This window comes from Cryptotermes secundus, unplaced genomic scaffold, assembly GCF_002891405.2.
Source record: "Cryptotermes secundus unplaced genomic scaffold, Csec_1.0 scaffold17, whole genome shotgun sequence".
In the NCBI taxonomy this organism is placed as follows: domain Eukaryota; kingdom Metazoa; phylum Arthropoda; class Insecta; order Blattodea; family Kalotermitidae; genus Cryptotermes; species Cryptotermes secundus.
Window position 1 is genome coordinate 945,400 of NW_019729207.1, and position 16,111 is coordinate 961,510.

Here is a 16,111-nt window from a genome sequence, read left to right on the forward strand (position 1 = left end):
ACAATGATATTATTTTATTTATTTCATCAATACTGCCTATATTATTAAATTTTCCGCTTATTTGTTTTCTAAGTTTTTTTTGTCTTTAAGGGCTACTTTTCTTCATTAATCTGGGCGACCTTTCGGCCCTCAGTTAATCGGGATTAGCGAGGGTTTACTGTATCCAGCTTCTACAGGAAGGGAACGCGAATCAACTCTCTTCCTTACATATCTACCCTGAAGATGGAGGCATTATGTTACTCCGAAATTTTGTTACCCACCTAAGAGACTACATGTTATCATAACCCAGAAGACCACAATTTTAATCTTCACCCCCACTAAACCCCAAATATATATATATATATATAACTTTTTTATGATCTTCAAACATCACGATGGGTCACATTTCATGTGCATTGGGTCTTTGTACTCTACAGATGTGGACAGTATTATCTGCGTTTCGCACGTACATGATGGCTCCGTCATCATGTTCGAAGTGAGTAGGGCGGATGAATATGTGGGTGTATAAAAGGTTTGGTCCAAGAGGTCCACGGTTGCGGGAGGGGGGGGGGCTGGAAAGCTGTCCTGGCCAATAGGGAGAGTAGACACGTAAGACTCGATCACACGGCCTTTTTGAAGGCGTTTCCTTGCCCATTGTTGGGCAGGACCCCTGCCTCCCTCTGGGTGCGCTGGGCCAAAATTTTCATATATACGTGGACACTTGTCCATTCGCATCGACTGTGAAATTTGGGGGGGGGGGTCGTAGGTACTTCCGAAACGTCGGTAATAGTGACCATATCCACACAGCACAAAGACCTAAGCGCAGAATCCACACAATACGTCTGTGTTCGCTGTGGGGAACTGAACCCAGAACTTCAGCATAAATACGCAACGCGGCCATGTTGTGCCCGAAAGTAAATTTAACCTCATCGTCAGCTTGAAGGCTCTAGAACCTTGAGCCCTCAGGATAGGCGGCTGCACAATTCCGTTCTCATCATTTGTCCGCCATTTCTGTGCAGAGGTTTCAAATTTTGTCTGCAGTTTTGAACGAGTGTAAAATATATCTTCCTTTGCCGGAAGAGCATAAATTAAAATATCTGAAAACAAAACGAGTGCCAATACACTATTTTGGGATTTGACGCCCTGTAGTCTGGTAGAAGTTTACTGCCATTTTGAAGAAGCGTAGTGCCTCCATCTTCGAGGTATGCAAGAAACAGGAAACTTGACTCAACTTCGCTACTGGCTCGTTACTTGCTTAGCATGTACGAGGAGAGTAAATAAGTCACATATGGATATAAAACATATGATATTCGAGCCTGGAGAAAAGAAATATTTATTACTCGACATATCCTCCATGAACACTGATGCACATCTCCCAGCGCTTTACCAGTGCGAACAAACCCGCAGCATAGAAGTCTTTTGACTGTTGTCACAGCCACTTCCGCACTGCCGTTTCAGTCTGTTCCTCATCAGCGAAACGTTTGCCACCCAGTTGTGAACCGCTTTACGCGGCAAACACTTCCATAAAGAGGAAACATTTCTTTATGAATATCCTTCGCATTGAGTCATTTTGCCCACACAAAAAAAGCGCACAACAGAGCGCTGCTTTTCGTTATTACACTCGTCAAGCACGGTCGCCATTTTGACTACTGAAATCAGCATCTGAACATGCGCATACATATCTGCTACCTAGACTGTCATGAAGCTGGACTGTGCTGCTACCTAGTGATACACACAGAAAACCTATTTCTTCCATTACAGCTGTTTTACTTCCATTTGTGGACTGTTTACTGACTGTCCCTCGCATATTTGACCCTGAAAACGGAGGCAGCATGTTTCTCCGAAATATCAGTGAATTTTTACCGGATTATACGGTGTTACATCTCAGAGGATAGAACTGTTCATAGTCAAAGCTGTGAGAGTCTGAAATCCAATAGTATAAAACACAGTGCTCAGTAAAGCATTTTGACCTAAAATGGATGACAAAGAAATACCGAGGGAGTCACATCAGCGGCACAGCCACCAAATGGCATCCCTTGCGCTTGTGCTATTCTCACGGCATTCTTATGCTGTCTCCCTGTAATACATAACAGCAGGAAGGGAAAATATACAGATGTTCTCTTTCTTATTTTATTATCAAAATGGCAAATTTCAATTGTCATTAAAACGAATATAACTTGAATATTGTAGCATTCTGTTGCAACTAGACACATTAGAAAAATGCCACATAAGAAAAATCAGTAAAAACAAGCTTAAAATGAACGACACATTACATTAAAAAATAACCTGATATTTGAAAAATTACAAGGACTAAGTAGTAGATAGGCCGGGCCATAGCTCAAGCGGTTAGCCGCTGGCTTCCCACCACGGCGGCCCGGATTCGATCCCGGGTCTGGTCAAGTGGGATTTTTGGTGGACAAAGTGGCGCTGGGGCAGGTTTTCTCCGAGTACTTCGGTTTCCCCTGCCAATCTTCATTCCACCAATTGCTCCACAATCGCCCTCACCTATCATCTGGGGCTGGTAGAATAGGCCAGAAGGGGCCGCAGTACAGGGGACTTAGTCCCACCCCACTAGCAATAAAAAAAAATAGTAGATAGCAGCACACACACCCCATCCGACCTGTACAGGACAGAACAAACTCTACAGAATGTTCATAACATCTACAGACGGCATGACGGAAGGAAACGTACACATCACCACAAAAGTAAATAACCATGCAGCTGCATTAAAAGCAACATCAATATATGCCCGTCACAAATCACTATTACGAGAACAATCACCCGGTGTGCATACATTGAATTATAGCTCGGATCTTTAAATCTAAATCATAAATTTGATTTGGTTCATCCAGGTCCGTCACACAAGCAGCATTATAAAAGGTTAATCAACTCCGTCCAGTGTGACTGATAAAATTTAGAATTTAAATAAAATCGGGACTATTGTTGTATATGTATTATGCCAGAGTTGTATATGGGAATACCTGGTATAAACTGGGTTATATTAATATCTATATAGGGAACACCTAGTACGTAGTGAGCTGTTGTATAAGGTAACTGACTTAATAGGGATTTTTGCAAGGTGAGATTCTTAAAAATGAAGGAAAGTGCACAATTAAAATAACTACTTTAAGTACATGAAATGAGGAAGAGACTATAATATGACGAAATATTAAAAGATTGTAACTCGACCTCTCACTCGTATTATCATACCAAAACGTACTTGTTTTCAACTAGAAGACAGTGACAATCGTGCACTCTCCTGCCTCATAAATTTTGTCAAGTTCAATCAAAGTCCAGGAGGGACGCACATACTGTAAGCAAGAGAATGTTCTGGAAGTTTTAGGCTGATGCAATGTATGACGTTATTAGAGACTTAAGGAGGAAGTAATATATCCCCCCCCCCCGCTTGGGCGTTACAAGACGCTGTTTCGATCACGACAGTCTACGATCCGTGAGGACGGATTGTCTGATAGAGGAAGTCGGTGGCTGCCCAGGCGTAGGCAGTGTGCAAAACTGTTGTCTTAACTGTACATTTCCCTGTAAGCATTGCATTTTAATAGTTGTACATTAAACCACCTAGCTCTACCTCTGCTGTTACTTGAAGCCACCCCGTATTGACTCCCGAGGGAACCGCTCGCCCTTGCTAACCTCTCTTGCTACTGGGATACGACATCGATTCCAGGTGCCGGATACAACACTGTGGAAATACTGTATTATACCCATAATATAGGCCGCGCCATAGTTCAAGCGGTTAGTCGCTGGCTTCTCACTGCGGGGGCCCGGGTTCGATCCCGGGTCTGGTCAAGTGGGATTTGTGGCGGACAAAGTGACGCTGGGGCAGGTTATCTCCGAGTACTTCGGTTCCCCCAGCAAATTTTCATTCCACCAAATTCTCCATCATCGTAATCACCCGGGGCAGGCTACAATAGGCCAATCAGTGGCCGCTGTGCCGAGTGGACCCAGCTGGACTCCACCCCCACTAGCGAATTAAAAATTAATTACCCATAATATATTTGCAGAGTCCTATTCGTCAGACAACGGAACCATGGCGCGGCAGACACTCATCTTCCTTTAGAGAGAGGCAGTATGAAGGTTAGGTTAGCGTGGCCCGAACAAGTGGACACACTAAGAGTCCTATTCGTCAGACAACGGAACCACGGCGCGGCAGACACTCATCTTCCTTTAGAGAGAGGCAGTATGAAGGTTAGGTTAGCGCGGCCCGAACAAGTGGACACACTAAGAGTCCTATTCGTCAGACAGCGGAACCACGGCGCGGCAGAGACTCATCTTCCCTTAAAGAGAGGCAGTATGAAGGACACGAACCAAATTGGGTCTAGAATTTAACAGAAATTTTAGACCAAACTTGTAAATACACTAATTATAATAATTTATAAATATTTTAATGTGTTCATGCACATCGCTGTATATGTTAAAGGGTCAGATTTTATATTCATGGCATTGTGATGATACTGTATGTAAGTATTGATACTGACCGAACACATTGTAATAGCAGTTTCCGCCTGTATTGATGTGTCCTTCTGAAGATGGTCGCTCGGACCGAAACATGTTAAGGATGAAAGATCAAGAAGGAGAGAGACAGAAGTCACACCGGACGGAGTTGATTAACCTTGTATAAATAATCATAAAATTAGGAAAACATGCCACGAGTTACGACCAAGAATGCAGCAATTTCTGTAATATGTTTATTGCATCTCCTGATGGCCAAATAGGCTAAAACATGTACAAGAGTCGCGTTATATAACAACTTGACAAAATTGAGCATTTAGAAAAAAAAAAAGATTGAATTTAGTGTGAGTTCCTCACTAGGCGACAGTGAATACATTCAAAACAGATGCTATTCTAGGGTTTCTTGCATTAACGTTATACTTCCTCACTACGTGGCTCGTCTGTCTGCATCTCAGTTCTCCTGTCGTCATCGCTTTCCTCAAAGCCCAGTTCCTCCTGGGTCTGCACGCAACCTGCAACAAAAAGAATGAACAGCTTAAGTTTGAAGTGCGGGTTGCGTCCGGAACAGTCGCAGTATAACTGTTCCACGTCTCCTTTAATTGACAGGCCTCGGACGCGTGTCCTTACGTTTCTCTGTGGGCTCCCAGCCGATGTCTTCTCCAGACTCTCTGTTGTCCCTCTCCAGCCAGTCCGCGAGGGGACTGAAGTAGTCTAGCAGTCCCGTGGCATCCATGTCGCGCTGTCCTGTCAGCACTTCCATCGCGTCAGGCCAAGGCCTCGAGGATCCCATCTGCAGCATCTTCCTGTAATGTTACGTCATAAGGTACTGTACATTCGCGTCAGCTTGTAGCCTGTCAGGTGATCGCAAACGTTTCGCACATACATGCTGTCTCCAACTTCACGACGGAACCAAATGAGGTGACATAGGGGTGACGCTGTGGTTTATTATTTGTTCGGTTCGAAACACCGGTTATCCTGATCTGAGTGTTCTCGTGATTTTCCTGTGCGCCTGCAGGGAAATACCGGTAATACCTCGGCTACACCTTGACCGCTTTCTTCTAAAACCTTAGAAATTTGTCATTAATCTACCATCTCTCTATTCTGCGCTATTTAGTGTAGTTACTAACAGCGTCCTGAGATAAACCACAAAAAAATTCACAGCAATAATTCTTATCCTGACAATGGAAGCAGCATATTCCTCCGAAACCTTGGTAACAAGACTATACCGTCAACAGTTGGAAAAGACCACAATAGTACATGAACTCTCATTGGCATTAACAAACTTTCTAGCGTTGTTGATTGAGGCACTATGCCACTAGCCGGAAGGTCACGGTTTCGATTATCTATGAGGTCATTGGATTTTTCAATTGATCTAATCCTTCCAGCCGTGCTATGACCATGGGGTCGACAAAGTTAAGTACCAGGAATTTTCCTAGGGGTAAAAGGCGGCGGACCAGCGCGTAAAGCTGACATCCTTACCGCAATCTGCGAGCCAATTGTCTAAAAAGTGTGGGAGCCTCGAAGTCTTACAACCCTATTGGCCTCCAAGGCCTGTTACACGATAGCTTTACTTAACCTTACCGCTGCATGCGAGCCGATTGTCTAGAAAACATGGGAGCCTCAACGTCTCACTCCCCTGTTGGACTCAACGACCTGTTACAGGGATAGCTCTACCTTTATGAAACTGTCAAGCATCAGAGATTATTATTATTATTATTAGAGGGGGTGGGTTTCCCCATGAACTTAGACCAGTTATTGGTCCATTGTGCGTCCTCCTTTAATTTCTACTGTCGCCATACCCTGCCGGTACTGGTGCGTGCTATCAGCCCCGTTCAGCCAACGAGGTCGGCCCTCGGTACCTGATATTTCCCCTATCTACCAGAGGCATTGGAAACTACTTGGGCGGGAAATATGTTGCCTAATTTTGCTCAGAGGTCTCCTAGAGACATGAGGATTTTTTACGTTCCGTAAATCTACGACACGGCTTGAAGTCCCTCTCGGAGGACTTGTTCCCTGAATTTTCCCGCCCTTAAAAAAATTCCACGACCTCCGCCGGGTTTGGACCCGCGTACCTTGAGTCATGAGGTGGGAACGTTACCCCTAGACTATGGAGGCCGCTAAGAATCAGAGATGCTTAGGAAAGCAAAACGGCGAATGTGCCGTTGGAACAATGTATACTGACACATGGGCGCTTCCCTCATGCGTCACACCGCTGTCTTATCAGCCTTTAGTTCGCTTTCTCTCAAATACGGAAGTGGAGACAGCAATTGATCCCTCCATGGCGTCCGTGTTATGCTACATTGCAACTGTTGGAATATGAGAGTGGAGGTCAAGTGAGGATTTCGGTGACTGTACATTACAAGCTGCTTAATGCCCTCGGCATATCGAGCACTGGACTCGTAATTTCGAACCTCACTCAGGGAATCGTTGTTTATCCACGTTCGTTCTCTTTTGTTCCATGTAGGTAGCGGGCTTGCGACTGACTGATTCCCCATTCAGGGCATCGTACCAGAAGTCCATAAAATTAATACTTTCAGAAAATAATTCTGAATTGTAACAGGCCATAGGTTGTAATCGATAGAAGCTACGATATACAATACCCCAGAAGGTTTCCGGCCTCGGTGCTTCGGTAGATGTCGCACTCATGGAGAGGTTTCTTCGGGTCGTTGGGGTCAAATTGTCCCGCCTTCTCGCACAGAGCCCTGTGGAACTGGAACTGTATCACGAAGCTCACGAAGTACCTGCAATCATGGTCCTGTGGATTCAATTGCTTAACCACGACTTAGTCATTTGCTTGAACATATCACAAATCCCCTTGTGTCTTTGTAAACATCGAAGGGAATGTGACTTACAGAGATTAGTCCACAAGTTCAGGAATCATAAGTTATTCGACGTGGATTTTACACCATATTCCATAGACTAAACAAATGAATAACTTTAAAAAACTCCGTGGCTTTTAGTCCGCAAGTGAACTATATCGATCGAGCGAATGCCGCTTGTCTGCGAAGTTAGTGCCAACTTTAGCGGATAGAGGGTGAAGAACCTTTGCATAAAAGATGGGAAACTTCTTGACTAGTTGGGCTACCATCAGCTTCGCCCTGGACTCCACTATGGAATATTCATTTGATTAGCTGAGTTACTGTCAGCTTCTTGGGAAGGACTATGCTTCTTTAGCAAGAATAGTCAAGTATTATTTACCTTATGTACGGGACGCTAGCAATGATGTGGTACTTTGCTCCGGGGTCAAAATCTTCTTCTGTCCTATCCACAGGAGGCTCAATTCCTTGATATTTCTCTCTGGAAGAAGAAAGAAACAATAAGACCTATGCGCTGACGTTGAGGAACCCAGAATCTCCGAAATGCACATAAGTCCCAGGTAAGGTAAGTTATACTTGTTCTTAATTATTTAATTAAGCAATAGACCATGAAGAAACATGGGGGGAGTGGAGGTATAGCTCCACCATTTTCGACCTCGGCAGTAGATAGAGGTGAATGGTCAGCTTCACGACTTGGCCGCTTTACCCCCGCCGAAATCGCCCCCTGTACCCATTGGATAGGATTCTGGGTGGGCCCCAGAGTCGGGCTGGATTCTGTGCAGAAGAGAAAGATCTCCTCGCAAGGAATCGAACCCGGGCCGTTCAGCCTGTAACCCGCCGCTGTGGCGGACTGAGCTACCCCTCTGACTAAATATCGTTTTTACAATGGCTCTTCCAAACCATTCAAGGTCCAAGCCTCTTATTCAGTTCCGTAATCATTTTTCTTCACATACGGCATAACACACACAGAATAAACACACACAAACATCCGTGCCTTGAGTGGGATTCGAACCCACAATCCCAGCATCCGAGCGAGCGAAGACAGTTCATGCTTTAAACCGTGCGGCCACTGTGACCGGCAACTAAATAAACTGGAATGGATATATGTATGTACAGTGCGTTCAGTTAAAGAGGAAATTTCGCAACACCGCTGACCGGGCCCAAGATTCCTCACAGATTGCTGTTGTTAACTGCTGATAGCAGAATGGGTCATTTTCTCTGATAAACGCATGCAGTTACAGTTACAACAGCCATCTATGAGGAATATTGGGCCCGATCAGCGGTGTTGCGAAGTTTCCTCCTTGATTGGATGCTCTGTATAATATATAGGCACATAAATGGATAGATACGAAAAGACAGAGAGGGAGCAGATCACCTCTCATTACGCGCCGTCAGTTTCAGAGTTAAATCGTGCTTTGGAACATACCTGAGTCTCCACCATTCACAGTTGTAGTTTTCGCTTGTAATCTTGCCCTTGAAGACGTCCCATCTCCACAAGTCGGTCAGATAAGCATACGGGAGGAACACGATTTTCTGCAGTCCCTGTAGGTATAGATAGTTGATGGTTGCCTCGTAGTCTTCACCTGCCGACGCGTCGTCTTCCAACAGACCGATCTCTCGCAGGTGTTTGGGCGTCGAGACGGATAGAGACATTACGTCCCCAACTGCCTCGTGAAAGCCTGCAGAAAGATTTCTACAGCTAGAAAACTCCCTGATCCAACACTTACTTGCTTACACGTTATAACGAACAGATTGTTATAATTATTTCGCAGCCCTTTAGAGCGCTACAGTTGCAGACTATACACATATTCTCATTTTTAACGAAGTTAAAATTAGAGGGAAGTCATGTATGGTCATGGCTCCTGCCGGGCACGGAATCAAGAATGACTGTGCTGTTGAAGGCCAGCAGTAATTTACTCAAAATCGTAATAATTTTTAAAATAAATGCCTTGGAAAGTAAATTAATATATATATATTTTTTTTCATTGGCGCTACAACACTCATTTGGGCCTAGGCCTACTTCCATGAAACTCTCCGTTCACTTCGGTTTCACTAGATCTTAGATATACGGTAGGACTCCTTGGGCGGGTGATCAGCTCGTCGCAAGGCCTCTACCTGTACACAAACACAGAAAAACGGACACAAAAATCCATGCCCTGAGTTGGATTCGAACCCACGATCCCGGCTTCCGAGCGAGCGAAGACAGTGCATGCCAAATTAATATATAACAGAGTAAAATGATATGGACACCTGATAAGAATGAACGAAAAGGAAACACCAAGATGAAGGTTATAAACGCGAAACTAAAAGTAAAACTCCCAACAGGAAGACTCAGTTCTAGATCGCAACGGCAGCTTGGGAAAGTTGGCACGCAGAAGGAAGGTAAGACATGAGAGGAGACTGAGGAGATGGGCTTTGGCAGGACAGTAGTGCATGTGGAGGGTTTGTTGCTAGGCGACCCTCATAAAGTGGAAACGTGGGGGCGTCACGGATACTAACGAGGCGCGTAGTACGCTACGTGGAAGGGAGCAGCTCCGTGGCTCTTGAGCATGACCCATGACCGTGAGCATTATCACATCTTATTTGTAGTGTAGTTGTAAGCGTAGTGGAAGACAGGCGATTGTAACGAAAATTGGAAAATAACTGTATAGAATGAATGTAGTGAAACAGATTACCAAACCTAACTCTGTATTGTGAACACAATGGGGAAAACAAATAGAGGTAGACCGAGAAAGAGTTGGAGATACATTTTTTTATATGTTGATGGAACAAACATCACAATCCAAACGAAAACTCCATAATTTTATACACGAAATTACCAGTGGCGTGCTTTGCAGTTTATTAAGCTTATCTGTGGCCGATATGTGAAAGTACGTATGCAGTCCTAGTTAAACCGGGTAGGTACGGCAGACAATTGGAGTTGGCTTCCCACGCTTAAGTGAAATCCCATATTGAATTTTTAAGCAGTCTGTTCAGCAGTTCAGTCGCTGACACTACGTCACATGGATGTCTAGACATGACCTTCATGACCAGCACACTGAATATCCTGCCTGAGGATTCCGTGCTCTTCCTCTTCAGGAAAACAACGGAATATCACGGGCTCTTGCTTTCAAATCCTTTCAAATTCATCTGTCATCTTACAAGGCTTCATACTTGTGGGGTTTCTAATGTTCTGTCTTAGCTCTTGCAGATGGTCTGTGCTGTGCTTGGCTTGTATACCCCATCTGGTATTGGTACAGTTGGGTATAACCGGGTCACTCTGTCCCTTGGAGATATAAATAAGGGGACATAGCCCTCCAGGTTTGGGGATCTCGAATCTGAGACAGTAAAATGTGGCCACGAGTCCCAGGGGCTCGAACCGGAGAACGACTGCACTGTCGAGAACCTGCAGCAACGACATTGTGAACGACAAATCCATCAGGATTATAACCTCGTTAAAAAAGAAAATGCTGGTCGTGAGTCTCAAGGGGCTTGTCGCCAAGACGGACTGATTGGCAGTAAAGTAACTCTGGTTCTGGCTCTAGCTCTGGTACAGGTGTCCGGCGATAGGAACGAGCTCTGTCGATTGGGTCCAACTGAGTTAAGTTTTACCTGAAGACGGAGACAATCCAGTCCCCGAAACGTTGCGTTTTTAAATAAGAACAGGACTATTGATAATGTCCAGAAACATAATATTTGTGTCATTCTACATTTCGACGCTATATGGTCTGCCTACTGACAGTACCTGGATTGGCGCCCCTCTTGTACACGCGTGGCTGGTGCCTATATTGAAGGTAGTACTGCACGTGGCCCATTTCATGGTGAGCCGTGAAGAGGTCGTCCATGTCGACTCTCGTGCATTGTTTTATCCTGTGAAAAAGTACGAAATATTTGTGATTTATACCTGGATTTGCTCCCTCCTTGTAGACTAGAGGCCGTTCTCTGTACTGGATGAAGTACTGCACGTGGCCCATCTCATGGTGAGCCGTGAACAGGTGGCTCATATCGGTCCTAGTGCACTGTTTGATCCTGCGCAGTAACGTGTCAGTACGTGAGAATTGAGGTTATCAAAGCGGACAGGTATAATAAGGGATTATGAAACCGTGCTGTGCTAGACAGACACCAGGAATCTCGGAGAAATTTGCCACCTCTATCTTCAGGGTATATCTGTGAAGATGGGGGTTGAAAAGCTCCTCGGAAACTTGGTAACTGCCTGCAAGAAACTACACGGCGTCATGTCCCAAAAGACCATTGTCTGAACGAGTGCTTCAGAACGGCTCTCCCCATTAAGCCTTGACATTTTTCGATATTTTGTTTCTCGATAGGTGTCAAGGTATACAGATTTTCTTCCTCTATTTTTCTCGTGTAATGCCTGAGGAAACTAGGAATCGCTCATCGATTCTCGGCATTGGCGAGATTATTTTTCTGTTTTCCATAGCTTCCAGACCACATCTGGGGCCCACCTAACCTCCTCTCCAACGGATACCGGTGACTCCCTTGAAGTAAAGAGGCCGGGCCGTGAAGCTGATAGTTTAAGTTATCTGAGCCAAGATTAAGAATATATGGAGATATACCTCCAATATTTCATATATTTTAATTAAGTATAGAGACGACTTCGCCTTCAATTCATCAACGACTCTACAGTCCTCTGTTGGACCTTGATCGCTTTTTCAATTTCTTACTCCTATACACAGTCGGTTAGACTCTGTGGACGGGGGATCAGTCCGTCGCAAGGCCTGTACCTGCATACAGGACAGAACAAAAACAGAATAAACGCACATAGACATCCATGGGTCAAGTGGGATTCGAACCCACGACACCGGTATTCGAGTGGACGAAGACAGTTCATGCCTTAGACCGCGGAGTCACCCTGATCAGCTGACTTCACCTTGACCTCAGATAATTCGTGAATATTTTGTTAATTTTCTTATGCATTTACTTATACACTTTGAATTGTCTGTCTAAAGAGTCACTTGATAACGTTACAGTTATATTGTTATAGGCATAGCTAATGAACTGATTGGTCTGGTATGTTGAGTTTATGGTCCATTTATTGGCAGTCAGTAACTCTGAGTATGTAACTTGGAATGAATGTATGATAACGAATTGCTAAGGGCGTGGAAGAAACCGATCGTGTCCTGGGATGTACCTGGAGTGGCTGAGGTAAATCAAACCTCAGACAATATTGTTGGGTGCGACAGCCAGGATTCAAAACAAACAACTACAGTTTTGCCGCTAAGCCAACCACCTAGTTCATGCTCATGTACCTGAAGTCCTTGCCGTCGTAGAAGTCCCAGGCGGAGGCGTGACAGATGAGTTCTCTGCCCTCTGGCTTCTGCAGGATGGAGCGCTCCCAGAAGCTCTGTGGCATCGCGCTCAGGTTCAGTGACGTGAAGAATTCCTCGGCCAGTCTGAACATTTTGACCGGGGTGTATCCCTGCGCAAGTTCAAGTACAGCGGGTGTTAGCTCGCGAACAGGCCACCAGATGATCAGTAACTCTTGCTAGGCTCAGATGCAACTGTTCATGCAGCAGGTGTTAGTTCGCGAACCAGCCACCAGATGGTAAGTTTTGCTAGGCTCAGATGCAGCGGATGCAACTCTCGCTCTTTTTTTATTACCATAAGGTAAGCCTATGCATGGGTGCCCTCCAGGTGTCTTCCGGCATGAGGGGAAGTAAAGGTAAAGCTATCTCTGTAACAGGCCTTGGAGGCCCATAGGATTGTGAGATGTCGAGGCTCTCACATTTTCTAGACAGGCGGCTCACATATGGCGGTGAGATTAAGTAGAGCTATCCCTGTAACAGGCCGTGGTGGAAGCCCATAGGGTTGTGAGACGTCGAGGATCCCACATTTTCTAGACAATCGGCTCACAGATGGCGGTGAGGTTAAGTAAAGCTATCCCTGCAACAGGCCGTGGAGGCCCATAGGGTTGTGAGATGTTGATGGTCCCACATTATCAGAGTGTTGGCTCACAGATGGCGGTAAGGTTGTCAGCTTTACGCGCCAGCCGCCCTTTACCCCCCAGGGAGATTCCTGGCACTCATTTCTGTTAGAAGCTGAGTCGACCCCAGGGCCATAGTGCGGCTGGAAGGATTAGGTCAATTGAAAAAATCCACCTCATGGGGACTCGAGCCCGCGACATTCCGGGTTGTAGCATAGTGTCTCAACCAACTGCGCTACCGCGTGCTCCCTGAATAAGGGAAGAGCGCCGAAAAAATTCGGAACAAGCAATTAAACAATTTAAGGTCACTTTTTATAGATTAAGGAACTGAAGTGAAACGAAGCGTTTCACGGATGCCCTATGCTCCAGTGGAAGTAACAGGAATATAAAAAAGGCCGCTTTTAATGATCCCGCTGGGGCATTTTATTGCTTGTGGGGTGGGACTAAGTCCCTTGTACTGCGGCCACTTCTGGCCTATTGTACCAGCCCCAGATGATAGGCGAGGGTGATTGTGGAGCAATTGGTGGAATGAAGATTGGCAGGGGAAACCGAAGTACTCGGAGAAAACCTGCCCCAGCGCCACTTCGTCCACCACAAATCCCACTAGACCAGACCCGGAATCGAACCCGGGCCGCCGCGGTGGGAAGCCAGCGACTAACCTCTTGAGCTATGGCGCGGCCGTACTTTATGATATAATTATTTCGTATGTTTCTTTTTTCAGTTATTTATTTACTTCCAAAATTTCAAGGGGGAGAGGACAGATTCATGGCTTGCCCTCTCTCTGCCAACACCAGTGGACCTCCCCAATATTATGTAGCCCTTTACTTTCCGTACCACCAAATGCTACAGCTAACTAACATGACTTGAGAGCCCAGCGGAATTTCAACGGAAAATATTCTTACAGCTCCAGTCTCTAGCTACGGTATCCAGAATGGCCGTTCTATTAAAAGTATACTCTTCTTGGACATTACGCCATGCACTCTGGTAAATTTTACGGACGTTTCGAAGGAGAAGAACATTCCAAGCAAGCAGGACGACCGTCTATCCCGAACATGGAAGTAGTATATGCATCCGAAATTTTGGTAAACATTTATAAGACTACACGGCGTCACATCCCAGTGACCGTTGTGAGAATCTCAAATCTCTTATCTGTTCCAATGATTCTCACGCTTATCAAGGGCCGCCCTTTACCCCCAAGAATATTCCTGGTACTCATTTCTGTTAGATGCTGAGTCGACCCCAGGGCCATAGTGCGGCTGGAAGGATTAGGTCATTTGAAAAATTCAGTGGCCTTATCGGGAATCGAACCGTGACCTTAAGGTTTGTAGCATAGTGCCTCAACTAAGCTATCGAGTGCCCCCATCTTTTAACGTAAAGTTTTTATGTCTGAGGAACATTTTGTGAAGTAATTAATGTCTGAGTATATTCTCTAGTGGATTTTTGACAGACAACCGCAAAGCTGGAAGAGAGGAGATATGTTGAGACCACAGAAAGAGGTCCCACGGATCGCCCCCCACCCCTGCAAATGTAGCACTCCCTCCACCTTTGGGGACACTGGTGATAAGTGTTTTTGGCTGGCTTAGGATAATAGGGGTCGAACGGGTATAAAGCAGTAGGCAAAATAAGTTATATAAGATTATTATGTGTCTGGAGTATATTTGACATATACGACGTTTTGGAAGCTGAATGTGTGTCAATCATCAGGTACAACGAGAAAAGGAGCTTGAACAGGCGGATCCAGTTGGAAATATGTGACAGTATCGAAACCAGTCACTGGCATCAGAGCCTGCAGAGTTGGGGATGAGGATGTGTGACTCACGCGCGATATCCATCTGAATTGTTTCCGGTGACTCAGTAGGACATACAGGGAGTGAAGTAGGATTTATGAAATTCAAATATCAGCCAATCGTGTAGAGGAAACTACACTCACTTCATAGTGAAATAGCTGACGCCATATAGAGGCAACTAACGTGTTTTACCTGCTTTTTCATCTGAGGAGTGACATCTACAGCTTCCTTGTCAGGGTAGGGTGTGGAGATGTCCAGAATGTTGTTCCAAGTCTGAGACCACATGTTACCTGAGGCGTAAACATAAGGACAACGTTAATCGGGCGCAGTGTCAGTGAGCTTAAGCTTAGGTGGTGTAACATGGACTGGACACGGAGCAGAGATGCTCCGGCTACTGACACAACAGCTGTGCGCATGCTCGTGCACATCACAATGAAACTGAGTAAGCCAGGCGTGAAGTTTCTTACCGAGAAGATGTGCCGGTATGGGCCCACGGGCCGTGACGAGTTTCTCGCCGTAAGTTTCCCTCAGTTTCCTCCTGACGTAAGCGTGTAGCTGCAGGTATAGAGGCCGCACCTGGTCCCACAGGCGTGCTACTTGGTCCCGGAAGTCAGGGGACTCGTAGTCCTTCAGCCAGTATTCGGCGTTGTCTGTGAAGTCTGCAACACAGTTCCGGTTTATGTGCTTCAAGGTCAGGCTGTAGGCCCAATGTTAGCGATGTAACTTCCTTTCTGAGGTGACAATAAGATGCTGAGGATGATTTACGAGGGCAAATGAACAGGGAGTATGGTTTCTCTAGGATTGAGAAGCTCAAGGCGATATAACGTAGGGTGCCCATATGTCCAATTTTGCCCTGCACAGTCCTGGTAGTTGGTTGAGGAACTGTGCTTCAAACCGGAAGGTCACGGGTTCGAGTCCCTAGGAGGTCGTTGGATTTTTCAATTGACCTAATCCTTTCATCTGCACTATGGCCCTGGGGTCGACTCTGCCTCTAACAGAAATGAGTACCAGGAATCTTCCTTGGGGGGGGGAGTAAAGGGCGGCCACCGCGTAAGCCTGACAACCTTACTGTCATCTGTGAACCGATTGTCTAGACATGCGTTTATCAACGTGTGGTCCGCGATGATGGGACAGGTGGTCCG

The 16,111-nt window shown here is 45.6% G+C and overlaps 1 protein-coding gene across 4 annotated transcripts in view; it reads right to left on the reverse strand.

The window, feature by feature from the left end:
* Nucleotides 1-4,647: 4,647 nt before the first annotated feature.
* The window catches only part of LOC111865329 (angiotensin-converting enzyme), a 35,766-nt gene continuing 24,302 nt past the window's right edge, over nt 4,648-16,111 (reverse strand). For 3 of the 4 annotated variants that reach the window (XM_023853244.2, XM_023853245.2, XM_023853242.2), the window contains exons 6-14: nt 15,437-15,628; nt 15,162-15,259; nt 12,509-12,678; nt 11,146-11,270; nt 8,689-8,941; nt 7,645-7,743; nt 7,047-7,187; nt 5,074-5,249; nt 4,648-4,958 (exon numbers count right to left, since the gene is read on the reverse strand). In XM_023853244.2, the coding sequence (XP_023709012.1) occupies nt 4,861-4,958; nt 5,074-5,249; nt 7,047-7,187; nt 7,645-7,743; nt 8,689-8,941; nt 11,146-11,270; nt 12,509-12,678; nt 15,162-15,259; nt 15,437-15,628 (1,352 nt within the window). In that variant the 3' untranslated portion in view covers nt 4,648-4,860. Of the gene's footprint in view, nt 4,959-5,073; nt 5,250-7,046; nt 7,188-7,644; nt 7,744-8,688; nt 8,942-10,986; nt 11,112-11,145; nt 11,271-12,508; nt 12,679-15,161; nt 15,260-15,436; nt 15,629-16,111 lie in introns of all 4 variants that reach the window. The other variant, XM_023853243.2, reaches the window with a different exon arrangement.